The 25,482-nt window shown below is 36.6% G+C and overlaps 5 protein-coding genes across 5 annotated transcripts; 3 read left to right on the forward strand and 2 right to left on the reverse strand.

Annotated features, from left to right (window-relative positions):
• Positions 1 to 845: 845 nt before the first annotated feature.
• Positions 846 to 5,455, reverse strand: LOC106306979 (protein EMBRYONIC FLOWER 1-like). The gene is made up of 6 exons (XM_013743793.1): positions 5,196 to 5,455; positions 4,398 to 4,526; positions 4,142 to 4,323; positions 2,726 to 4,038; positions 1,192 to 2,640; positions 846 to 1,071 (listed from the first exon to the last, which is right to left on the reverse strand). Exons 2-5 carry the CDS (start codon positions 4,490 to 4,492, stop codon positions 1,225 to 1,227), a joined length of 3,006 nt encoding a protein of 1,001 aa, XP_013599247.1. The 5' UTR covers positions 4,493 to 4,526; positions 5,196 to 5,455; the 3' UTR covers positions 846 to 1,071; positions 1,192 to 1,224.
• Positions 5,456 to 8,453: 2,998 nt separating this feature from the next.
• Positions 8,454 to 11,562, forward strand: LOC106303611 (small RNA degrading nuclease 5-like). Its single transcript, XM_013739898.1, has 14 exons — positions 8,454 to 8,691; positions 8,791 to 8,841; positions 8,922 to 8,987; positions 9,112 to 9,245; positions 9,340 to 9,452; positions 9,533 to 9,652; positions 9,762 to 9,832; positions 9,968 to 10,027; positions 10,102 to 10,157; positions 10,242 to 10,302; positions 10,389 to 10,656; positions 10,731 to 10,912; positions 10,978 to 11,276; positions 11,383 to 11,562. Exons 1-14 carry the CDS (start codon positions 8,590 to 8,592, stop codon positions 11,504 to 11,506), a joined length of 1,707 nt encoding a protein of 568 aa, XP_013595352.1. The 5' UTR covers positions 8,454 to 8,589; the 3' UTR covers positions 11,507 to 11,562.
• A 744-nt stretch (positions 11,563 to 12,306) lies between these two features.
• LOC106301856 (protein tesmin/TSO1-like CXC 7) lies at positions 12,307 to 15,080 on the forward strand. The gene is made up of 8 exons (XM_013738339.1): positions 12,307 to 12,757; positions 12,877 to 12,966; positions 13,095 to 13,272; positions 13,557 to 13,895; positions 14,021 to 14,109; positions 14,205 to 14,299; positions 14,388 to 14,705; positions 14,794 to 15,080. Exons 1-8 carry the CDS (start codon positions 12,423 to 12,425, stop codon positions 14,814 to 14,816), a joined length of 1,467 nt encoding a protein of 488 aa, XP_013593793.1. The 5' UTR covers positions 12,307 to 12,422; the 3' UTR covers positions 14,817 to 15,080.
• LOC106301857 (protein PEROXIN-4) lies at positions 15,019 to 16,419 on the reverse strand. Its single transcript, XM_013738340.1, has 6 exons — positions 16,336 to 16,419; positions 16,017 to 16,075; positions 15,793 to 15,912; positions 15,578 to 15,706; positions 15,368 to 15,497; positions 15,019 to 15,269 (listed from the first exon to the last, which is right to left on the reverse strand). The coding sequence occupies exons 2-6, from the start codon at positions 16,020 to 16,022 to the stop codon at positions 15,181 to 15,183; spliced, it is 474 nt and encodes a 157-aa protein (XP_013593794.1). The 5' UTR covers positions 16,023 to 16,075; positions 16,336 to 16,419; the 3' UTR covers positions 15,019 to 15,180.
• A 146-nt stretch (positions 16,420 to 16,565) lies between these two features.
• On the forward strand, positions 16,566 to 19,067 carry LOC106306695 (eukaryotic translation initiation factor 3 subunit L). Its single transcript, XM_013743409.1, has 7 exons — positions 16,566 to 17,020; positions 17,284 to 17,442; positions 17,504 to 18,175; positions 18,250 to 18,398; positions 18,470 to 18,563; positions 18,663 to 18,734; positions 18,818 to 19,067. The coding sequence occupies exons 1-7, from the start codon at positions 16,640 to 16,642 to the stop codon at positions 18,860 to 18,862; spliced, it is 1,572 nt and encodes a 523-aa protein (XP_013598863.1). The 5' UTR covers positions 16,566 to 16,639; the 3' UTR covers positions 18,863 to 19,067.
• The last annotated feature ends 6,415 nt before the right edge of the window (positions 19,068 to 25,482 follow it).

A 25,482-nucleotide genomic window follows, 5' to 3' on the forward strand; every position in this document is an offset into this window, starting at 1 on the left:
TAATATAAACTCATATGCAATATGATAATATACCTGAGAGTTCTAGGTTTGTGTTCGCAATCACTTGGAGATTTCGAACAGTCTAATCTTGGCTGGAGATTGTTCTCAGGAGCACCCGTGGTGACTTCATCAAAAATGGTTAGTGAGATGAAACAAATGAGGAATGAATGATCAGTTATCTTGTACATGCTTGAGCACATAGAAACCTCAAAACAATATACTTTCACAATGGAATCTGCTTTCAAAGATGACATGTAATGATTAGCACGTCCGACGGGAGTAAAACCATGAATCACATAATCTGCAAATAATATTATTCAACAAAGAATCAGAAAATCAATTAAAACAAGGGTTATTAGTGATTTAAACCTCTAACTATTTTCAAATCAGATGAAAAACCTCCAACTAAAATTTTATGTTTTTAAACCTCCAACTATTAAACCGTTAATGACGTTAACCTTCCGTTTACAAAATCATTTTTTCTTAACGGAGACCCGTTAAATCGAAACGCAGTGTTTCATGTAATCACGAAAACGACACGAGGTTCTTATAATTAATGGATATTTTAGAGATTTAAACCCCAACTATTTATAAATCGGAACGAAAACCCACAACTAAAACTTTATGTTTTTAAACCTTCAACTATTAAACCTTTAATGCTTTTAAGCCTCTGTAAATAAAATCATATTTTCTGAATTTTTATTAGTTTGAATTTTTTTTGTATTGTTTAAAATTATGTTTTAAAAGAAATGTTATTTCTTTTTCTAATATCAAAATTATTTGTGTAAATTGGTTTTAATGAAATCACTTTATAAACAAATTTATATTTTTCATTTAAGAAAATATAGATATAAAGAAAGTATTTTATTACTTCTGAAACCTGATGAGACATACCATATTACAATTCTCGAACTTGATGAGACATCAAACATACAAAAAAAAGTCTTTTAAGTTGTCTGGAAAGAAACAAGAGGAGATACTAATCTTCTATGATAAGAAAGCAAAGAGGAATGGTGCGTGTCTCTCTGTATCTACAATGCCCCTCTCTCCTGTTCCTTTACCTGCTTCACACTGAATTTGGACCCAAATATCAAAAACAATTTGTTAGAAATGGACATGAGAAAGCTAGGACACCATAGTACTAAATGGTAGTGATCTTCAAGAGTTGTAAACTGGTACTAGTCAAATTACCTGACCAAAAAACGAACTCCCAAATCAGATACTTCAGGCATTCTCTGCACCAGGAGGAGCAAAAGAGGTCTTGTTTTGCATCAATGCATCCTGCTTACACAAGTTTTGTTTCTTCCTGAAGCTCGGCTGTTTGCTGACCTTAAGATCTTCACCCTTAATCATATAAACGTTCCCAGGCGCATCAGGAATGGTGAATTCAGCTGGGTTTCTACTGACGCTGCACATAAAAATTCCACAAGTGGTGCTCGTTGGAGGACAAGCAGAGACGTTGGAGTTGTGATTTTTCGACTTGTGTTTCTTGGCCTTATCTTTCATGTGATATTTGAGAGGCAGCTTCATTGAATCTGATGCTCCAAGAAGCTGGAACCTCACTGGATCGCTGCTGCTGCTTGTAAACACCTGCTTCTGCTGAGAACCGTTCTTGTAAGTTGGGCAAAACTCGTTGTCTTTTTTCTCCTGATGATGATTCCATGAAGCTTGGAATCTTAAGTCAGAAGTCTTTTCACTTTGAAACGATATTGAAGACGTCCCAACCGGTGGAATGGTGGCTAAATTTCCACGAGAAGTCTCAGGAGTTACAACTCTTTTGCTGTAAAGATCAAACGGCCACTGCTTTGCGGAGTCCCCTGGTTGAGACAGGTGAACCGGTGGCTTCGCAAAGGTAGTGTTCCGGCTCTGATCAACGGGAACGTTAGACCTCAGCCGCGGATCCATGAGGCTCAGCAGGTGCATCGCTGGTATGCTACTTTCATTAGAATAAGTGTCCAAGGGTCTGCTACTAACCCCTTCAAACCCAAGCTTTTGCTTCCCGTTATTATCAGTAAACTTTAGGTTCCTTGTATTTGGATTCTCCACCTTTGTTGACTCATCCATAAACTTCTGCATGTTTAGAGAAACTGGTTTATGATGAGCTGGTGTGGAAGATACCCAAACAGGACGAGGAGAAGCCTCTCTACTCTGCTGCTGTTGAACACTCTGGCAAGTGTTACACGCACGCAGCACCCTAAACGGGTTCTGTTGGTTAGTAGCCATAGTTGCTGGCACACTACTTATCCACTGGCTACTAGGCCTTGAAAACTGGATGGAGCTGGATTGGTTATCTCGGCTCAGAGGAGTATTCCCAACCCCGAAAGGCACACTGCTTATCCACTGCCTTCCAGCCATAAACTGTCCTTCCTTGGTGGCGGCGGCGTCGCTGTTCCAAGCATTTTTAACAAGAGGTTTTGGTTGCCTTGTTGTGTTGTTGTTGTTGTCCATGCTGTTATCATATGTTTCATTGAGATCAATCAACAGAGCATTCTTGGATACGCTAGTCGTTGGCTGTTTGTCCTCTTCTATGTCAGGAAGACACCTCTCGTATTGATTCTTTGCCATTAGCTCGACTATTTCCATGGGAATGTCATCTATATGCTCAGATGCCTTGCCCTTGCCATGTCCCGTGGAGATATCCTATAAATTAAAAGCAAAAACCTCTTTAAAATAACAATAATATACAGAGATTGATCTAAAATCAATGTAAACAAGAACAAGATACCTTTTGTAGAGAACAAGAACCATATGGAACTTCGGTAGAAGAGGTGTGTCTTAGCTTATCAGTCAACAGCGAAGATGAACTAAAGGTATCTATGTTGCTGCTGAAGTTAACATTAACTCCAGTTCTCAAGCACGCATCCGCATTGGTGGAGTTAAAGGAAGAACCAAAGTTTCGGAAATGGTTAGTCTCTATACCTTTCAGCATCGCACCATCACCTTCTTTGTAGTGCATTGGGTCATGCAAAGGCAATGGAAAGAAAGGCCTAACATCATCAAACTGAGGGGTATATTTGTCTCTGTCAAAAGAGTTGTCAAGCCATTTCGAATTCAAGAAATCTCGAGTAGATTGTGGCATTGTAGTTCTCGGACATAGAGTATCTGGCTTTCTCGGTTGAACTAGATTCCCATCATCCATGTTGTTGTTACTAAACGTAATAATAGTACTCTTAGTGTAATCTGTTATAGGAGCTTTCCTCTTTCTCTTTTTGTCCTCTCTCTCTGTTCTTTGAGTATGCAGAGGACAAGGAACCATCTCCTTGCCTGAAAACGAAGAGCGAACAGGACTGGCATAGTCATAAGGATTCACTTGTGCAGTGTCTGCTTCAACAACCTGTAACCTGCTGTCTCTCTGCTTTCCCTCTTTGTTAAATCCGCTGTCTGTAGATTGGCTCTCACCACTTGGTCTTGACTCTTCACCAGAGTCACAACTCTTGGAAGCGTTTTCAGAAGTTTTGTTTCCCATTGTGCTTAATATCCTGCTGGCGTAATTGGTCATCTCCGCAGATGTGCAATCTTCATGATCTCCACAAGACTTTCTTTTCCTACCTCTGGATGATTCGCTTTTTGACGGAGTTTCTTTGCTTTTAGTACTCAGCAACTCACTGAGTAGACGAACCTTCCTAGTTTTCCTAAGCTTCCTACTCTGTGGTGACACATTGTTATCACGTTCCTCCAAAACATGATGACTAGACATAACATTCTTCTTGGTTGCCTTATCAGGCGTATCATCAACCACACCAGCAATATCAGATGATCTGAAAGCTTCTCCACCATTAACCGCCTCTCTGCTCTCTTTAGATCTCTTCTTAACCTGCTTTGGAGTAGCGAGTTTGCTACCTTTGCTATTATTGGTACAAGCATCTTTACCTCTGCGGCCAACTTTCTTGAGCAACGTAGCTGCAGTTAGTTGATTCTTCTTTGTCTTCTTGTCAGAGACACTAAGCCAGTTCAATCTTCTTCTACTTGGAACTGCAGAAGAGCCAGCTTTAAAGCTCTTCTCCTTAACAGACCTCGAGTGTGATTGCAACCCACAATCTGCCAAAAAAAGAAAAAAAAAAAACAAAGCCTCAATATTTATTATTTACATAAGAAAAAACATGAAACAATACATTAGCAAGTGATGTGCTTTTGGTTATACCACTGTCATTGATCTTCTTGACATTGATATCTTTGACGCAGCTCCCACAACGCCACCACCTAGACTTCACAACGGATAAAGAAGGAAGAGAGTAGCTTTCGTGGTTCCCTAACTCAACACTATCTTCTGAGAACGGCCAACACTTTCTGTGATCTCTTCCACCGATCTCAGCAACAAATCCACTGTATTTAGGAATAAAATTAAACTCAGTGCACTGAATCAAAGATCAAACAGCTGACGTTAATCATTTGCTTACCGTATGGAGAAATGTTCGCATTTCCCGGAGTCTATCTCATCAGGTGCCTTGGCTAGATCTACTGATATTGAATTGATCTTGACGGGTGGTTCCATGATGGGTGCTTCACTCTTTCATTAACACATTGTTCTAGAACAAATAAGAATAATGTTACCATCTTGTTATGATATAGTGTAATGAATACAACACATAAGAATAAGATACTCTAGTGCACAAAGGAGATTAAGAGCCCTTAGGTCCACATAAAATCAAGAACAAGAATCTTCACCATAGCCGGATTCAATGTTGATTCCTAACCAATTTTAATATCGTGGGTCACATCCACGAACAATTATTCATTCTAGATAAACAAATAGATGTAACTCCGACCTAAAATTAGGGTTTTTGAGAGACACACAAAGATGCGACCTTTCTTGAGTGTCACGAGTAAATTATCTACGGACCGAGTTCAATATCATCTTCTTCCACAAAAAACCCCTCCGAGAATAATTAATTAAATTTATAATATTTTTAAAAAAGTCAAATTAGGGTTACTAATCGAAATTAGAAACCAAAATTAGCAAATAATAACAGAACTAATCGCATTCGCTAAACAAAAGACAACCCATCATTAATATTTGGGTTCTGATTTTTGAGCGACTCGCGAGACGAACAATGAACACTAAAGCTTTAGCGAAATGCTCTCAAAGATTCAAAATCAGACAAAACCCCCACTCCTTTCCGACAAGATCGGTCGTTACTAAACCGTAAACACCATAAAACGACCAAAGTTATCGACTTTATGTCGGAAACACTCACCTGGGTAATCAGAGACGAAGGAATCAGACCGTCGTTATGAAATCCAGCTCGATTCTCCACGGCGACGGGAGGAAACTGTATCATTCGATAGAGAAGCTTGTGGAGAAGAAGATTACCGAAGGGATGAGGATCGATTCTTCTGGAGATGGGTATAATTTGAGTGCGAATCTTGGAGAAACCCTAAGCTTTCACGCAAGAGGAGAGAGAAGTGTTGTTGTGTCTCTTCGCGAGAGGGATAAGAGAGAGAGAAGAGAAATGCTTTTGGCTTTTTTTTTTTTTTTATCCCTGAGACCAGGGTTTGGTATTTCATTAAATAAACAGCATAATTTTCAGAAAAAAAAATGATTCATTTTAAAAAAAATTAAGAAAAAGCCCATCTTGTAGCATTTTAACGGCCATGTATGCAGGCGAAATAAATAAACAAATTCATTTTCGTTAAATTTATAAACTGACAACAATTATTTCGACAAAAATAAGATTGTCATTTTCATATATATATTTTTCTATAACAAACATTTATTTAGAAACTGTGTTCTGTCTGATGGGACAGGTGGAAGCATACGAGACCAATGAAAAATCAACACGTGACGATAATGAGCGGTTCTTATTACAACCAAACCGAACCAAACAGTGTAAGGGTTGGCTGTGTCCTAAAGAGAAAAACCCTAGGCGCGTGTATGGCTCAGGCAGCTCGTTTGATATAGAGTTCGCCTTGTAAAGCGGATCCGAGAGGCTTCTTCTAGGCACATAGGTGAAAAGACATTGGAACGTGTGTTGCACGAGGAGCGAGAGATAGTTGGGGGAGGCTTGATAAAAATAAAATAAAATAAACCCTAAGAGACACTATATAAATAATGGCGCCCTAGAAAAGCCCTTTTGATCGGTAAATTAAAGAGAAATGTACACAACCCTAATACAATTTTTTCATCTTTTCAGAGAGATGATTCACATGAGTTTAGTTTTTGTTTATCGTTTCTTTTCTTCTCTTTTCAGTAAGTGTATTTATATCGGTGTGGTGGAATCATCACATGATACCCCACTCGTTGGGATACCCTATGATACGCTGAATTTTAAAACACTTTTTTATAAACATTTTTTCTCTACTTTCACGTCTTCCATATATAAACCAACTTATTGATATTAGCTCTGCTTCCTACTATTATATTTTTATAGTTATATTATAATTTTGATATTTCTTTAGTGTCATTGTCAATTTTTTTTAAAAAAATAATATATATGGGTTTTTGACAAAGGATTCAAATTCTTTACATGTTAAGAACAGATATTCTGGAGGAAAATATAACCCACTTTCCCATCCCTCCCTATCTTCTGTATTTTATTTGTCTTTTTGCCCACATAAGATCACTTTTGTTTGTTTGATGCAAATCAATATGGGTTTGAAAGTTAGTGACACAGCGATGTATTGATCCATTTCACACAAATTTCGAAACCTGGATTTGAAATTTTGATTTCATCATTTTTCCAATATTCAAAACTCACCACAATACAAGTCGTAAGAAAAAAAAGAGATTTACAGTCATGACTCATAATTTCACGAGTCACGACCCTATCTTCGACCAATCGATCTTTTCATTTAATACACACCTTTTTAAGAACCCAGAATTTCTACCGATATGTGTAAAATTCATGCTCTGTTTCATCAACAATGCACAGGTGCATATTATTAAGTTATATATATACTGTATATATGGAGATAGGGGATCTTGACTCCTGAGAGATACTGTGAGGTTTAAAGACTTGCATGTGACATCTTCCTTTTAACTCATTGATTTTTGGTTCTTCCGCAGACCACACACACATATACTATATAAAATATTTGATATATATCCTCTTGCATGCATGATCGTATACGTGCTCAACGCACCACCACGCAGACCTATGAATAGTCCGTTTGTGTGGTTATGCATGAAAAAGGATTTATCATTATAGGAGTGTTGACAATATAGAGCGCATTTAGGTCGTCGTAGATGATGTTAGAATCGTTCTTCTCAGCCATTTGAATGCAAGTTTGTAACTGTCTTAGATCACTAAATCTTGGGGGAAGAGTTTGTACTGGTGAAAACTAGGGCCAGGCATCTCTGTGTGGAAAATATTAGAGCAATCTAAGATTTGTTATATATAAAGCCATGTTAGTATATATGCTGATTAACTTGTGATTGCATCTGCTCTGCCTACTGAAGAATGGGATCACCACTTTGCGTTGAAATTAGAAACTCTGATCCAGAACTCTATTCAGCTGTCTTAGCTCAGACCATCTCCAATATATAGTTTACTCTATTTTTTTCTCTAAAACAGAATAGAGTTAGATGAGCAGTTAGATGTTGCTCCAATAATACTCTATTTTAGAATGAAAAATAGAGTGATGAACAAAAAATAAAAAAAATTACTCTATATATAGAGTAAAAAATAGGTTTACACTATTATAGAGTAGAAAATAAAGTATCAATGAAGCATTTTTACTCTAAACTCTATTTTAGAGAGGAAAATAGAGTGGTGTTGGAGATGCCGTCGTACTACCGTGTACTTCATCTAGAAAGGTAGGAACAAAGCCATAAAGGACATACTATAACTAGTTGTCTTGTCTGGAGGATATCAATATATACAAATATTTACCATATTTGAGTTAATGTGCTTAAGCGCCTGCAAAGACAACTCTTTCCTTTACAGCAACTCGAATCTATATAATACTCACTAAAATTTGTATTAGTGCGCTTAAGAGCCTCCAAGGATTCAAATTTGCGTCATCATCGGAGTGTTTGTAATGACAATCTACACTTCAAACAACTACTTCCTTAATGCTGATCTGTTGCCACTTTATTTGATGACGAGGATGCTTCCAAATTTGGATGAGCATACAAACATTTACTATTTAGGTATACATCGACATCTATATATTTAACTCTTTTTTTTTTGTAAATGGTACCTTTTAAACTTATAAATTAAATATCAACACTATAACAATATTGGTCATTTTTATATTTTTATTAATTTATATATTTTACTCTATTTTACTATTTTATAATATTATTTTAATTTTACTTGGATTTTTTATATATTTGCAATATTAAGAAAGAGAGAGTTTTTACTATTTGATTGTGTTTGTTGAAAAATAACATATATTATGCGGAATTTGAATTTATACGATGATAAATTAATGTACTAAAAGATGAATTTAGAAAAGAACGATATAATTAAAAACACACATTTTTTTAAAAAAAAGTTTAATTTTTTGGACGAATAAGGTTAAAAACGGATCCTTCAATTTGCGCGGCGGCGAATAAAAAGGGCGACCACGGTGCTACGCGACTGCGGAAGTGGTTTGCGTGCGATCTCCCTTGGCTCATTTTTCGCTAAGCTTTTCTCCGTCTGAATAATGACGTCCTCGAAGCGAAAGCGCGACGCCGTGGAAGATAGTGCCGACGGTAGCGACAAGAGCAGTACCGGGAACAGTTTCTTCGATATATATGGACCCGAAGTAAACACCTTTTTCCATGATTCGATTGATTGTTTATGTTGTCTCTCTGATTTGATTTAGATTCTTCTTCTTCTTCTTCTTCTTCTTCTTCTTGGGCAGGCCAAACCAGAACTCGTTTTCAAGCGTCCCGAAACAACATTGAACTTACAAGTATGTTTCACATGTCAGTCACACAACTATTCTAGTTTGAGTTTATAATAATGTAATAATCTTGATGTGGGTTTAAACAGGATGTTCAGGGACTTGTGACATGGGTTCTTTCAGAAGGCTATATGCCCAATTGGGTTTTCATCAAGGTAATGAACTAACAACCAACAACAAAATTGAAACTTGACAGCTATGTATTGATGGCTTTTTCTTACATGTGTAATTAGATGATTAGATGATATTAAAGGAATATGCTTCTTCTTTTTTTGGCAGAACAAGCCTCTGATTCCAAAGGTTGTCATGCTCTACCTTCCTGGATTGGATGCAGCTTTGTACTTATCACAGTCTAAGGCACTTGCTAATTTGAAATCATGCTGTGGCAATCCTATTCCGCTTTTAGCTTTGAGGTTGGTGTTTCTCATTTCTTGTAGCTTATTGATTACAGTTGTTTTGGTTAGTTGTTGGTAAAACATTCTTTTGGTTTTCTTCTCATTGTGTTAGCTGTGTAGTTGATGAGATGAAGACGATCGATACGCTACTTACTTGCAAGGGTAAAAAGAAGAAGAAAACTCTTACTCATTCAGTGGAACTACCTCTCCTAGTATCTAAGCCAGGTAGTAGAAAATATAGTTTCAGTTTTAAAAATCCTTATCCTAATATAAGGCCTTAACAAGATAACATGTTGAGCCTGTAGAAGCATGCAATCTGGTGGGCAAATCATTCACAGAGCTCACAAAAGATATACCATTCCCTGTTTCATACTATACTCTAAGTCAAAAGGAAATGGAACAAAATGGATACAATTTTAAGACAGGTACGATCTCCAGCTATTTAAGAACTACAGCTTAATCATGTTTAAGCTGTTAACCTTTTTGCCTTTGGGTCACATTTGTTTGATTATTGTTTTTCTTTTCGTCATACAGAGTTTATTTCTACACTTCCTGGATCATCAGAATCATCTCCCCATGAAATTTTGGCTCTTGATTGCGAGATGGTAATTAACCTTCTTCCCTAGCCTTTGATTATGGCTATGCTTTGTGAGAATAATTGATTTTGTCAAAACATATAAACATTTTTAATCATCTTGTAAAACCAATATATGATTTGTTTTCGTTTTATTTCACCATAGTGTACCACAAAAGATGGTTTGGAGTTGACAAGAGTGACGCTTGTGGATATCCAAGGACAGGTATCATCTTCCTTACTTCTTTAAGTTTGTTAAATTTCTTCTTTATTGTTACTAAGTTGCCAATGATAGTGCAGGTTCTATTAGATAAATTAGTCAAGCCAACAAATCATATCACGGATTACCTTACAATGTAAGCCATGCTGATATACTTTGTTCAGTTCCTAGTACGTCTTCAAAGGCATGCCTAAAGAACACTATTGGTATCGGTTTACAGGTATAGCGGAATAACACCTGAGATGATGGAGGGAGTTACAACAACTATTAAAGACATTCAGGTTTCACTAAATCCTTTTAACATACGGTTTGGGTTGAAGAGTTGTAATCGGTTTAGTATAAATAAGTAGCCTTTTGCTATGTTCAGGAAGAGTTCTTGAAGCTGGTTTTCAAAGAGACAGTATTAGTGGGACATTCGTTGGAAAATGACTTGTATTCTCTGAAGATCTCTCACAATCTGGTGATTGACACTGCAGTGCTATACAAGCATCCACGGTCTGGATCTTATAAACCTAAACTTCGAGTTCTATCGAAAAAGTTTCTTGCTAGAGAGATACAGATGTCTGAGTCCGGACATGACAGCGTCGAGGATGCAAAGGCAGCCATGGATTTGGCATTAATGAAGATAAAGTATGGTAAGAGATTCAATCTTGCTCTTTTGTTTTGTATCCTTTGAAGTGATTTTCTTTTTTTGTGTGGCTTCCTCTAGGACCTGACTTTGGTTCACCACCGGAGATGATGAGGAAGAAGCTCCTTGACATTTTAAACGAGAGCGGGAAAACCACTTGTATTGTAGACAGTGTCAACATTGTAAAGAGATATGCTTCTGAGTCATCAAGTTCAGTTCCAGTTTCTTCTGATGACGAAGCACTTTCAAAGGCCATGAAGGAGGTAAAAAACCTTCTGAATCCATCCATGCTCATCATCCTAAGAGTTAATGCATGTGTGTCTTCTAGGTAAAGAAGAGGGGATCACAATTCGTCTGGACACAGTTCTCAGAACTAAATACACATTTCCAGAACAGATCGGATGATCCAGAGAAACTAAATTCCAGACTAGCAGAGAAGATCTCGTTGCTGACATGTAGCGACGATAGAGAAGATATCAAGAAACGCCGCAAAAGCAAGGTTTCACCTGAAACGAAGGAAATCTTAAAGAAGATGGATGAAAGAGTCAGTGCCCTTCACGCAGCATTACCCACAAATGCAATGTTTATAGTTTGTACCGGACATGGAGACACATCCATTGTACACAGGTTTGTATCTCACTTGGTTCAAGAAACAGATACAGTATCACTATAGATACATTGAGTTTGCGATCTGATTAAATATCTCACTGTGTCTTGGTGGGTGGCCATGAAGAGTGCGGAAAATGCTTAAAGACGAGGGTGAAATTGAGTTTAGCCGTGAGAAAGTTGTGAAGGTTCTTGAAGAGCTTCAGGCACAAGCCGAAGTAGCGCTCTGTTTTGTAGGTATCAAGCAATAAGCATACACACACAGTCGCCAAATTTTTCCTTTGTATACCTTATGAGCAGAGCACTCAATAGAGACATTCGTTAGCTTCAGTTCAGTCATTTTAATTCTTCTTTAACATAATTGGTTTATTACTCTACAAGCATTTCTATTTATGGCCTTTCAGAGAGCTATTTAAGTGATTAAATGGTTATAGACTACAATTTCTCTCTTTCAGTTTTGTGATTTTTACACATTTTAAAGAATTAATTTATAATACCAAAAAACCTTCTTTAGTACCATGATTTCAAAATGGTTCAATTCATTTTAATATTAATTTGTTTAATTAATATGAGCAAAAATAAATAAACAAGCTTTGTATTGAAAACAAAAATAAAAATTTCAAAAACTTGTATCTTTTTTAAACAGCTAGAGCATCTCATTACAAAAATCTTACATGAGTTGTAAAAAAGGTAACAAATTTACAACATTAACATTATAACAAAAAAGTATCTCAAAATTTAAGATAAACATTCAATAGTTTTTAAATTAAAAAAAAAACTAATTTTATTTATTAAATAACAATATTAAGATATTCATTTATTGTAATGTTATTATCTTTAGTTACCAATGTATTCTGGGAATCTATGTGTGAGATCTAGGATGATGCAGACCATGTACAAAACGGTCTCACAGTATACATATCAATCAGAGAGTCACCGTTAGCGCCAAATTCCACTAAGACAACCTACATCGAACGATCCAAACCGTTGATAACCCCCTTATCATCTCAGCCGTTAGATTTGGTCATCAATTTATTCAAAATATCCCTTAGAGAGTTCGAGACGAAGAGCAAACGATTTGATTTGAAAAAGAAAAAAACAAACTTCTTCCAGCTGAAGCCTTCAGCAAAAATCTCTCTGATCCTCCGTTTGAATTTTCCCCTCTTAATGGAGAAATCGGATCATGATCTGAGTTCTCACCAGAACCCTTTGGCGCGCCAATTGGACTTCTCCGTCCCGACGGCGGCTGTGGAAACGAAGACGATCGATTCTTCTCGGGAAAGTGAGAAGAAGCAGTCGCAATCTCTTCTTCTCGATTCGGAGTCGTCTCGGGAAGATCAAAGAGATGAAGAATTGCCTTCGCAGCCTTCAGGTACCGAGGAGCAACATCGATTAGGGGTGAAGTCGCTGGAGCAGCCATCGGCGACGGAGGATGTCACGCCGCCGCCGCAGAAACCTCCGCTTCCTCGGCTTGGTCTTCCATTGGGGAAGTGTCGAGTGAGGTACAATTACAATTTTACAAACCATTGATTATAGTTTTCAGATTTTTTGATTCGAAGTTTTTGATTTGAGGGAGATCGTGCGATGGAGTTAAGTTAAGGTTTTTTGATTGTGTATGCAGCAAGCAAGAGCAGATGGAAGCTGAGTCCAAGGATGGGACTCCGAATAAGCAGAAGCATTGCAACTGTAAAGCTTCTAGATGCTTGAAGCTGTAAGTGTGCATCTTTGTTTATTAAAAGCCTTTTGTAATTTGTGGTGATGATCAAAGAGAGTTAATGACTTAGACCATTGCTTTTTTTTTTTTTGAATTTTGAAGGGTTGATGTTATTATGTGTACAGGTATTGTGAGTGCTTTGCGTCGGGATCGTATTGCAATGGTTGCAACTGCGTGAATTGTCAAAACAATTTGGAGAATGAGTCCGCAAGACAAGAAGCCATCACCGGGACTTTAGAGCGCAATCCTGATGCCTTCAAGCCTAAGATTGCTGGTAGTCCTCACGGAATCAATGATTTGCAGGTGTGTGATCTTGTTACTTAGCTAATAGTTAAATGATTTTTTTTTAATCTCCAAAATGTTTAACGTCACCCCTGATTAGTTAGGAGTTAAACACTAAAACAAACATTTGAAAGCTTGAGTTAATGCTCTGAAAATTTGTTTCCCAGTGACAAATGTTGTTATCAACTGCTTTAGTCTTAAGCCAAAGAGAAAGTGTCAAGCAACGATCTTTTTTAAAAAATTATTCATTTGCTGATAATTTTGTAAAATCTCCGGTGTGGGGACTATCTCATACTGGCTTGTAGGAGGATGTGCGCCAACTCCTGATTCTTGGAAAGCACAGCAAAGGATGCCACTGCAAGAAATCAGGATGCCTCAAGAAGTACTGTGAGTGTTACCAGGCCAATGTCTTATGTTCAGAGAATTGTAGATGCCAGGATTGCAAGAACTTTGAAGGAAGCGAAGAAAGAAGTGCCCTTCTTCATGGATCGCATCATGTCTCAGAAACCTACATACAACAGACGACCAATGCTGCTCTCAGCCGCGCCGTCTCCACGTCTGGTTTTCTGAACACTCCTGAATCAAGAAAGAGAAAGAGCAAGGACGCTTCATCTGCGGTTCCGCTCCTTGTCCAAAATCAGGCGGTAAAATTTCCGAACTATACGATCCTTTGTGTTAAATGTGATGGTTACATGTTGATCTCATACTCTTTACGTTCACTTCTTGCATTAAAAGCATGATTCTTTGTGTGTTTTTCTGTTCCAACTAGGTGAATCGCGTTATGAGGAATGGTGACACTTCTCTTTTTTCAATCCCTAACAACAAAGCAGTGTCTGGATCTCCCACATGTACTTACAGGTTGGCGATATCAACTCCTTCCTTTTGTATGATATGCACATTCAAAACTAGCGTGATACCATCATAAGGATTTATCTGACTGTTTACTTCTATAGGTCGTCTCTGTCAAATACTATCCAGCCGCGTCATGTCAAAGACCTATGTACGCTTTTGGTTGCAACATCGTTAGATGTAGCAAATAAATATTCAGGTACATATCTCATGCTGTTAGACATAGAGGAGAGTATATTCCTCATATAAGAAGATATATGTTAAGAGAATTTCTGATATGGAAACAGACAAAAGGAGGAAACATGAGAAAGACCCTTCACTTGATCCAGCCCAGAGAGATGCTAATGAGATCAATGACTCTCCAGACTGTGTCCTTGACTCCACTAGAATGGACGAGAAGCCTTTATCTCCAGCAACACGTGCATTGATGTGTGATGATGAACATGTAATAACATCAGAGAAAGAGACATCTGCCGGGGTGAAAACAAGCCAAGAGAAAGAAGAGGCAGACACAAGCTCGGAGATTTACTTGGATAAAGAAAGACAGATCTTGTCGAGCTTCAGGGACTTTCTCATTGAGCTCTCAAACCGTGGGAGCATAAAAGGTAAGCTGATTATCGCATGAGAGACTGTATACTTGTTAAACCAATTCGAGCTAGGAGATGTGCTAATTTGGAGACATTGATTAAGCAGGAACAAATATCAAATCCAACTAGAAAGGAACCAAAAGATGAAGAGCAAAGTCATCGAGACTCAAGTTTGGGGTAATGCTTTAGGGAACTCCATTCTCTTTTTAACATAGATCATGTCACATATACATGAAAATCAGATTAGATTTAAGTTTTTTTCCTGTTAGTAAACAAAACTCTTTTTTTTAACAGTTACATTAGTGCTAATGCACTAGATTTCATTCATACATTGGTTCGAAGATTTTGAGTAACTTGTGTCTAGTTGAATAAAATTGTTACCTTACATATGAATTGTTAATAATGTATTCATTTTCCCAAATTATTTTCCATTACATATCCAAAGAAAACGAGTCATAACCCGATGACATAAGAAAAGGAAAGCAAGAGAGGATCATCCTTTCTTAGGCATAGCGGCGAGGCGTGTGTACATGCGTGCCATTGAATTGAACCCTCTCACATCTCCAGATCTTAGAAGGTTACCTTCATTATAGCCAGCAAAACCCCAAACAAAAGAAGATCAAACCAGATTCTTCGTGATACGCAATTGCAATCGTATAAACACTGAACAGAGCTTGTACCTGAGTCGCAGTTGAGAGGACTGTCCGCCTCAGGATGAGCCATCAACGCTATGATCGCTCTACACACAGACTGAAGCGTCCACGCAGGGCTCCACGCGTTCTTCAATATGTCAAGACATATTTCTCCAGTCTACAGAACACAAAAAAAATGGACACTAAGAAGCAATCTTTAGCCGGAGATTCTTCATTCACATCAATGTTTTCATTTACCTTGAAATGCACATTGGGATGGAATATTTTGGTCAAGAACCGCACTTGAGGAGGCTGCAGAGGATACGGTTCAGGAACAGCAAATGCAAGCTGAAACACTCCGCCTTCATAAGGAGTCTCGGACGGTCCCTAAAAAGATACAAAGACCAGTTAAAAGACAAAAACCAAAGCTTTCATCTTTTAAACCTAAAAAAGGAAAGCTTGTATGACAGAACCTTGATAAGTGCAGTCCATTTGAAAATGTTGGTATCATCACACACCAATTGGATATCAGGATCAGCTACTTTCTCTCGCTGAACCTCTTTGTATTCCTTGAACAGTCTCGCTCGTGATTGCTAATACATTAAACCCAGATTTCAGACACTACTATAGTGAATCCAATATCAACTACACAACACGACACAGATTTGTAATAGAGATAAGGATAAAAAGGCGAAACCTGCATGTCTGAATGATGCTATTGAGACTCAATTTACCCAAAGAAGACGATCACGCCAACTGCAAAATGAAACTGATTCTTTCAACAAGATGAGATTTTTAGAAAAAAAACCCAGCAGAGAACACACGAAACTACTTCACATGGATCGATTAAACGCAGATCCGTAAATCTAAAGTGAAGTGAAGTATCAATCTGTGTAGTTTGAGATCGGCACAAATCATCAGCAAATGGAGAAACTTCGATGCACAGAAACGAAGTCATATCATATGAAAGGACGCGAATTTCGAAATCGAGGAGAATCATTGAATGAAGCTTTTACCTTCAAGGGAGAGAGAACGAACACGAAGAAGAAACGGCGATGAGATAACTTTCACGGCGTGAAGCTTTCTATAGTTAGACTAAGAATAAACCGGTCTACTCTATTTATTTAATCCCGGTTTAAATAAAACTAATCAATTCAATTAAACCAAACCAAATTTAGACCAGACTAAACCGGTTATCGATCCTAAGTAAGCCCTAGCTTTTAACCTTCTCCTTCTCCTCTTTCTGTCTCTCTTCTTCTCTCATTATACTTCAGCTCACCAGCGAAAGAGAGAAGAAGGTAGATTAGATTCTCCAAAAACATGACGACCACCTACGACTTCGAAGACACTCCGTCAAACTACGACGACGTCCAGCGTCAGGGCGGCCAGGACGCCGTCTACGACCCGAACTTCGTGCCGGACTCCGTTAAGTCCTTCGTGGTTCACATGTACAGACACATCAGGGAGAAGAACGTCTACGAGATCCACCAGATGTGCGAGACCTCGTTCCAGACCTTGTCGGAGCGGCTCTTCAAGGACACCCCTTGGCCTTCCGTGGAAGCGATCGCTCCTTATGTCGACAACGATCACGTCTTCTGTCTTTTGTACCGTGAGATGTGGTTCCGTCACTTGTACGCGAGGCTGTCGCCGACGCTGAAGCAGAGGATTGATTCCTATGATAACTACTGCAGCCTCTTTCAGGTGTTTGTTTCTCTTGGATTTAGATTTGGTCTCAATTGAACTAGGTTAGGTTAAGGGCATGAATGGTAAGCTGCAGAACAATTGCCGTGCGGTTTTAATAAAACGCCTATATATATATATATATATACAGAGAGAGAGATTTTTGTTGATATTAACTGCGGTATGCTGCGGTTTTAAACATTGGGAGCCTAAGATTCTCTATGCTGTATGCTTTTATGGAGATTGTTGTTGATATTCGAAGTTTATCATATTTGAATGTGTAGGTGGTGTTGCACGGTGTAGTGAACATGCAGCTACCGAACCAGTGGCTGTGGGACATGGTGGATGAGTTCGTCTACCAGTTCCAAAGCTTCTGTCAGTACAGAGCCAAGATGAAGAACAAAACAGAGCAGGAGATTGCATTGCTCAAACAGAACGACAAGGTATTAATTTTTTTTTTTTTTTTAAGGTTAACTTTCATCTGACTGCAACCACTATCCTCAGGCGTGGAATGTGTACGGCGTGCTCAACTTCTTGCAAGCGCTTGTGGAGAAGTCCACCATCATCCAGATTCTTGAGCAAGAGAAGGAAGGGCTCGAGCAGTTCACCGCCACCGACGGGTACGATTACAGCGGCGGAAGCAACGTGCTGAAGGTCCTTGGCTACTTCAGCATGGTCGGTCTTTTGCGCGTTCACTGCCTTCTAGGAGATTACCACACCGGTCTCAAGTGGCTGCAGCCCATTGACATCACACAGCAAGGTGTTTACACCAGCGTCATTGGTTGCCATATCGCGACTATTTATCACTACGGATTCGCCAACCTCATGTTGAGAAGGTACGTGGATGCGGTCCGCGAGTTCAACAAGATCCTCCTCTACATCTACAAGACCAAGCAGTACCATGAGAAGTCGCCTCAGTACGAGCAGTTGCTGAAGAAGAACGAGCAGATGTACGCTTTGCTCGCGGTCTGCCTCTCCCTCTGCCCTCAGACGAAGCTTGTTGACGAGTTAGTTAACTCTCAGCTGCGTGAGAAGTACGGTGAGAAGATGATGAGGATGCAGAGGTGCGACGACGAGGCGTTCGGTATCTATGACGAGCTCTTCTCTTACGCGTGCCCCAAGTTCATCACCCCTTCGGCTCCGAGTTTCGAGGAGCCTCTTGTTAATTACAATCAGGTAGTAACTGGACTTTTAAACAGTTATGGAGAAGAGTTGTGTGTTTAAACAGGCTGTGTGTTGTTGTCTCTCAGGATGCATACAGGCTTCAGTTGAAGATGTTCCTTTATGAGGTGAAGCAGCAGCAGCTGTTGTCAGGAGTGAGGACGTTCCTTAAAGTTTACTCTTCCATCTCTCTTGCTAAGCTCTCAAACTACATGGAAGTTGATGAACCAACTCTAAGGTGAGTAAACATGTGCAGATTGGCTTTAACTAAAATTGTTTTGTCTGACATGTACTAATTTGAACACACAGGACCATATTGTTAACATACAAGCACAAGACTCATTCAGTTGGTTCTGATGGGAAGGTCATCTCCAATGCAGACATTGATTTCTACATCAACAATGTAATGTTTTTCGTACTTTTTTTCTTAATCTTATTTTCATTGGTGCTTTTAGATTTTTAGAAGTAACTTTAAAGGTGGTGTAAAAAAAAAAAAATCCAGGACATGATCTACGTTGTGGAATCAAAACCTGCAAAGCGTTATGGGGATTTATTCTTGCGGCAGATTGCGAAGGTATTTCAAACCTAATCTAAGATGTGTGCAGTAGCAATCACGATAAGAATCCAACTGATTTTTATTTTATTCTCATTGTGTAGCTTGAAGGTGTGATAAACGACATGGACCGCATCAAGCTGGAATGAGGAATTGTCTGTGTTACTTTCAGCTCTCTTTATCTAGTTAAACGGTGTTTTTTTGGTGTTATCCTCTTTATCTTTTTATGAAATACTGTCATTTTTCCATTGTGGCATTGTAAGAATATCCCAAAGGATAAAAACATCTTTTGCTTACTAGTTTTTGGACCTGCTTCGGAATAATTTCACAAGCAAATCTTCTTTGATGCACTCATTCCTTCTAAGATGTTACGAGTTTTCTTTTCTTACTGCATCTAATTTTATAACCGAAACATAAGTTAAGTAAGAGCAAAGATTGAGAGCTCTAAGTTAGAGAAACGAAGAAGAAAGCGTGGGAGTGTACTTCTATTCTGATAAATATAAAACTATGGGGATATATATTCCATTGTGATTTCTCTTTGATATCAAGGATGCTCATCCACTTCTCAGCTAATCAAAAAGTTTTGATCCCAGCCTCTTATTGAAGCTACCTACACTTTGGAGGTTATGTATGATATTTCAATATCAGGGCTATTCAAGGACAGCAGAAAGGCTAGCTATTTGTTATGCAGGTAAGACACTGGACGAGGGAGAAGTGAACTCCACAACAACAGAGAATCAACTAAGACAAAAATTATTTTTCTAAGTGAAATTTCAACATACCTCGGTTAGTACAAATGTACACAGACCATGCGGCACCTTTTAAGTCATGATAAAACAAGATGTGATGTCAGAACATAGTAAGACGGATGTTTTATTGTTTGGGATATTCTACAGAGCCAACATTGTATTCAATACAATCACACATATTAGTTTGTCTATCATATTACTATGAAATGAAAAAGGTTTCATCTCTTTGTTCACATGACCAAGACGATCTACTCTTGAATATACCTCTCCTTGCTACTAATATTTCTTGTATTGCTACTATAAAGCGGGGATAACTCAGTTGGGAGAGCGTCAGACTGAAGATCTGAAGGTCGCGTGTTCGATTGACGCTCACCGCACTTTATTTTTCATTTTGAAAGATCAACAGATATGTAAGTTTACGGTAGTCTACAATGAAACCACTTCAGTCTTTCGAAAACAAAGTTTAACCTTTTAACTTTCAATGAAATCCTTTTTTTTTATTTTTTATTTAAAGAAATACATTTTATTAAAGGTAATTCTCTCAAATAGCATTTTAAGTTTTTGTCATAAAAATAGTTTTCAAAAAAAGAAAATGATCAAAATAGCCCTTTTTTATTTTGAAAATTTTAATTTTTTTATTTTTAAAATTTTGAAACCATATCCCCAAAACCATACCCTTTAACTCTAAACCCAAGTCTATATTAGTTAACCCTAGGGTAAAAATACACATTTTGGTCATTTTTACCATTTAATAAAACTTATTTTGATCATTTTCTTTATTGAGAGCTATTTTGTGACAAAAACTTAAAAAATGTTATCTTAGTAAATTTCTCTTTTATTAATTAAGGACTGAGTTTTTTCAATACTTAGTTCTTTTTAACGTATTAACACTTTTAAAGAAAGATAATTCATTCAATTAATTTTTGTTGAAAGCTATGTTAGAAATATAACACCAATAAGTAAGGGACACCTACCTAATGAGATATATGAGTCAGTACATTCATTCTCAAGTGATATTGAGTAGTGAATTTATTAACATGATTTACATGGTATCAAATTCAAAATAATTCTGAATATTATATGTTATTGCATTGTATAATGAAAGTCAGTTATAAATAGGTTATAGAGCAAGAACCATCATATAGAATGAGTTTTAGATATCCCACATCTTCTTAATAGTTATGATCTAATACAATTTGTGAAACTGAAATGCATTTTTTTGGAATAGAAACTTTCTGAATGTTTAATTTTTTTTCATTCCACCAAATATTCACCAGTTGCAATGAAAAAAGAAATGAGTATTCCATCTCATTTCATATTATTCATTTCCATTCTAAAAAAATATCAACACTCTTTTGAAAAAACATTCCACGTAAAAATAGTTCTGAAACAAATGAAATACTAATTTCATTCCATTGGATTCCACTAATTATCATCCTTTTAATTTCACTTAATTCATTTTATTAACATCCCGTTATAGCCAATATATATGAAATATAGATCAATACATTAATTATCAATTAATTCTATATATGTACAACCATGAACGTCAAACCTTCAGCATGTTGTTTCTTTTCAGAGTTTAAACATTAAAAGCATTTATAGGAAGATGCAAAAACATGGTTAAGAACATGATTAGTGGTTAAAAACTCTTAGATTATTTAGTAGTTAGAACTCTTAGTTATTTAATCAGTGTTTTTTTAGAACTATTATATTTGGATTATTTAGAAAATAGATATTTGTATTCCTTTCTAATCACTCATACCTGAGAGAAGGGTCTCACTAGTTACTATTCCCTTTGTTTTTATTATTTGATGTTTTACTCTAACGCACAAATATTAAAAAAACTATTGTTTATCAAAAGTGTCACTAAATTATAATATAAAATTAGTTTATTTAATTATAAATAAAAATAATAAAAATTTAATTGGTTACACAATTTTTGATAAAGTCAAAGTTATGTAAATTTCTGAAACGAGATTATTCGGCAAGAATAAGCCACCGACGATAAGACGCTCCAATGATTTGCAAAATGTACGTGTAACCATCATCTCTATTATTAACTAAAACTTAATTTTATATATTATTAACCATTGGCATCAGACTACACTATATATTTTTCATTTGACAAGACGCTGCTTGTTGAACAAAAAAAGACAAGACGCTGCTATTGTTTAACGACGTGGATATATATATAGCCGTACATGCAGACGTAGGACATCTGACACATCATCTTCTACTATGAACTATAAATATGTCTTAGCAAAAAAAATGAACTATAAATATGCTAAGGGCTAGCTCCAATCATATCATAGTCCAAGGCTTTTTTGAACTTTAATACACTCCAATGTTGATCTGAGAATTTACGCTACGTGCCGACGTCCATGTAAATTCCTGAATTGATACTAACTAGTAAGAACATTTCTAATGGTACCCATAATTTTTTTCTATATTTCTCGCTAAAATAAAGTAACTCTATTCTAGAGTTAAATTTGCTCTAATAGTTTACTCTATAATAGAATTACTCTATAATAGAATAAAATATAGAGTAATGTTGCTTTTTCACTTCATTTTGGAGTAAAAAAACAACTTTACTCTATATTTCACTCTATTATAGAGTAACTGGAGCAAAATCAACTGTATAATAGAGTTACTCTATTTTAGTGTGAAATATAGAGTAATTTTTTGTATATTATTGGAGATGGTCTAAGGTCAGTAGTGACCATTTTTTGTTTTTGCCTCCGTCACATGAATTCGTTAGCAAAGGAGAAATTTGTTTTCATAGTCAAAATAAGAGAGGCTGGAATTCTTATTATCTTAAGAATAGTCAAAATCATTTCATTTAAACCTTTTGTGTTTAGAAAGGAGAAATTTGTTTTCATAGTATTATGATTTCTAGGAAAACATGATTTGCAGATAACTAGATATCGTAGACTTGTAGACGTAAACAAATTTGTTTACTTAATTATAATTACTTAATTACTTAATTATAAGGTTCTGAACTAAAATTCAACTAATTTTAAAAGGTAAATATAGCTGAATACTCTATACACCGAGAGTTTTTAGTAGGTTGATATCATAACACTATCTGGACTATTAGCCAATATGAATAATTTTTTTATAAAACAATCAAACTCAGAAAGGATTAAAATTACATAAAGTTTCTCTTTCCCTTATCCTCTCTACGATTTCTTCTTCAACTTACAACCGCAGATCTCTGTTTCTCCGGTGACCGGCGCATGGCGGCTCCATTAGCGCCACTGCCGGTCCCGTTAGTTTCCTCTTCTTTGTCTTGTGTAGATCTCTTGTTTAATTTGTCTTAGGGTTCGTATCTGGTTAAGCGGAGGGTGTTGTTTCGTGGAGCTCGTGTCGGTTCACGGTCTCTGTGGAGGTCGTGTGGCTATATGGTCAAGTCAGCTGCAAGTGAAGCTTGGTGTTTCCTTTTCGAGTCGTCTCTCGGGTCCCTTCCTTTTGTGGGTTGAAGTAACGATTGGTCCTTAGCGTTTTGTTTTAGTGGCAATGTTGGGTTTGTTTGATGGTATTGGTACGGCTGTTGTCGTATGTTAAGCATCGGTTTGTTTATGGTGGCATAAGCTTGGTTTTCGATGTCTCTATTCTTGGGGTTAACAATTGACTTAGCAGATTGTGTTTCAAGTGGTGGTGGGTACAATGAGTGCTTCTCTTCATTTATTTTGCCGTGAGTGAGTGACTCCGGAGAGTTCCGATGGGCAAGGCTTCCGTTTCGTGTGGTTTTAGCAGGTCTTCTATTCAGGGGTAAGTGGGCGCTTGTGAGTGTGTCGCATCCGTATCCGATGGTGGTGTGGACCGAGTAACGGTCCTTCTTGTCGGGGTATGAAGTCTTGAGGTTCTTGGACATTATCGTCTGGCAGGCATGTGCAGCAACGATAGGTCGTGGTGTATTGGGTTCTAGAGGTGGAGGTTATCGGGTGGCAATCATTGATGTGCAGCGATAATTCCCGATCATTGGCATCCAAAAGTTTTAATATCTGCTGAGTCGTTTGCTTAATATCCTAGTGTAGTTGTTAATCGATTTCCTTTGTTTAGTTGTGGATCGAATTCTTGTGTCTTGTGTCTGTAGGTTGCCCATGTGTGGGTTCTAGCTGCCGCCTCCTTTGAGGAATGTTCGATTTTCCGTCAGTTCTTGTATTACAATAGTATTTTCCTATGGAATGAATTTCAATTTGAAAAAACAACAAGGATTGAAATTACATTTTCTATTCACATGCTTATCAAAAAAATATATTACATTTTCTTTTAAGTTTTGTATTCCACTGGATCACAATCACTTAGTTTTTTAAATAGTTAATGTAGTTGTAAATGTTTTGTTTAGATTTTCAAAGAACAATATATAACATCGTTAAATGTTGTTTTTTCTTCTTTGTTTAAGTTTAAGTTTGTTTGTTCTCCTAAAAAGGCATGTCTTTATATTAATAGATTCAGCATTATGTGTTTGCATTATACGTGATGGAACATAAAGCCTAAAGAAGATTGTCTTTGCCCATTATGTTTATAATACTTTGCAAAAGTAACCCCTCTTAGTTTTAAATATGCAGAAATGGTTTCCTTTTTATTATTCATTTATAAAACCATCTCTTAAATATTATTTTCTATGCATACTACGGAAGGATAATAAATCAAGAGAAATGATCTACAATCATTTTAAAGTAACAAAAAATAAATATATAAAACAAAAATTGATTGGAGAGTTGGATAAATTTAATATCAAATATTTTTATCACGGTTCATGTACAATATAAAAGAGTTTACGTAAAATATGTAAATATTATATATGTATATATGTATAATACATGGAGGCATGAAATATAAATTCTTATAAAATTATACCATTATTTTGCTTACTAATATCCAAGAATGACTTTCGTATGAGGATATAAATTCTTATAAAAATTATACATTTATTTTGCTGACTAATATCCAAGAATGACTTTTGTAAGATTTTCTTAGAAATAACCTTTAAAAAAAAAAAAAAGATTTTCTTAGGAACTTTGGAAGCAACACCTATGTTGGATTTTCTTAGATTAACAATTCAGGCTGGAAAATAAAAACAATATTTCAGGCTGGATCATTATTTGGATTCTTTTACTAAGATGAGTTGGATTTTACTCGGAAGAAAAGTTGGGAAGAATTAGAATATTATAAAATACTAATTGTGTAAGAACCTGTTTTGTTTCGCAGATCTTCATTGGTGCATTTTCTGATTTGTATTTTCCTTTTTCAATTTAAATGCATAAATATATAAATTGTAAGGTAATTAAAATTATAATAATATATATTTTTTCATCCCAAGATTCCGAGCATCTTTCGATTATAAATGGTTCATTACTCTCAGAGTGGAAGTGCTATACACTACAAGAAAACACAAATTTAACGACGGCCAAAATCGTCGTTATTTACTCGTAAAAGACGAGTTACGAGGAAATGGCGATGAAAGGCGTTTCGTCGTTATACGTTTGTCGTAAGAGAAGATTCGTCGCCAATTCCTCGTCTATTAGCGAGGTTATATTTTCCTCGTAAAGAAGAATTAATCTTTCCTCGTAAAGACCACGTGGGGTTTCCACGTAACGCGGTCGTTGTGGTTCCTCGTAATAAACTCAAAAAGGATTCGTCGTAAAAGACCCGCAAAAACCTCTAAATATATTCGTCGTAATAAAAACGTAACAGACACGAAAATATTTCGTCGTAATAGAATCGTAAAGTATACGAAATAAAATCCACGTAAAATCCTCGTTAATAGTTCCTCGAGATTTTGTCGTTAATTTTCCTCGTTAATACATCGGGAATTAGCGACGAAATTACTTTGTTTTCTATTTACTGAATTTATAAATAAAAATAAAATAAAAATTATATTTATTTAATTTATTAATAAAATTTTAATTGAAATTAAATCGAATAGAAAATTTTTTTTTGGCCGAATCAAAATGAAATTATATAATATATAAATAAGTTTTGAATTTTAAAATACAATAACAAAAAAAAAA

This window comes from Brassica oleracea, chromosome C7, assembly GCF_000695525.1.
Source record: "Brassica oleracea var. oleracea cultivar TO1000 chromosome C7, BOL, whole genome shotgun sequence".
Classification (NCBI taxonomy): Eukaryota; Viridiplantae; Streptophyta; class Magnoliopsida; order Brassicales; family Brassicaceae; genus Brassica; species Brassica oleracea.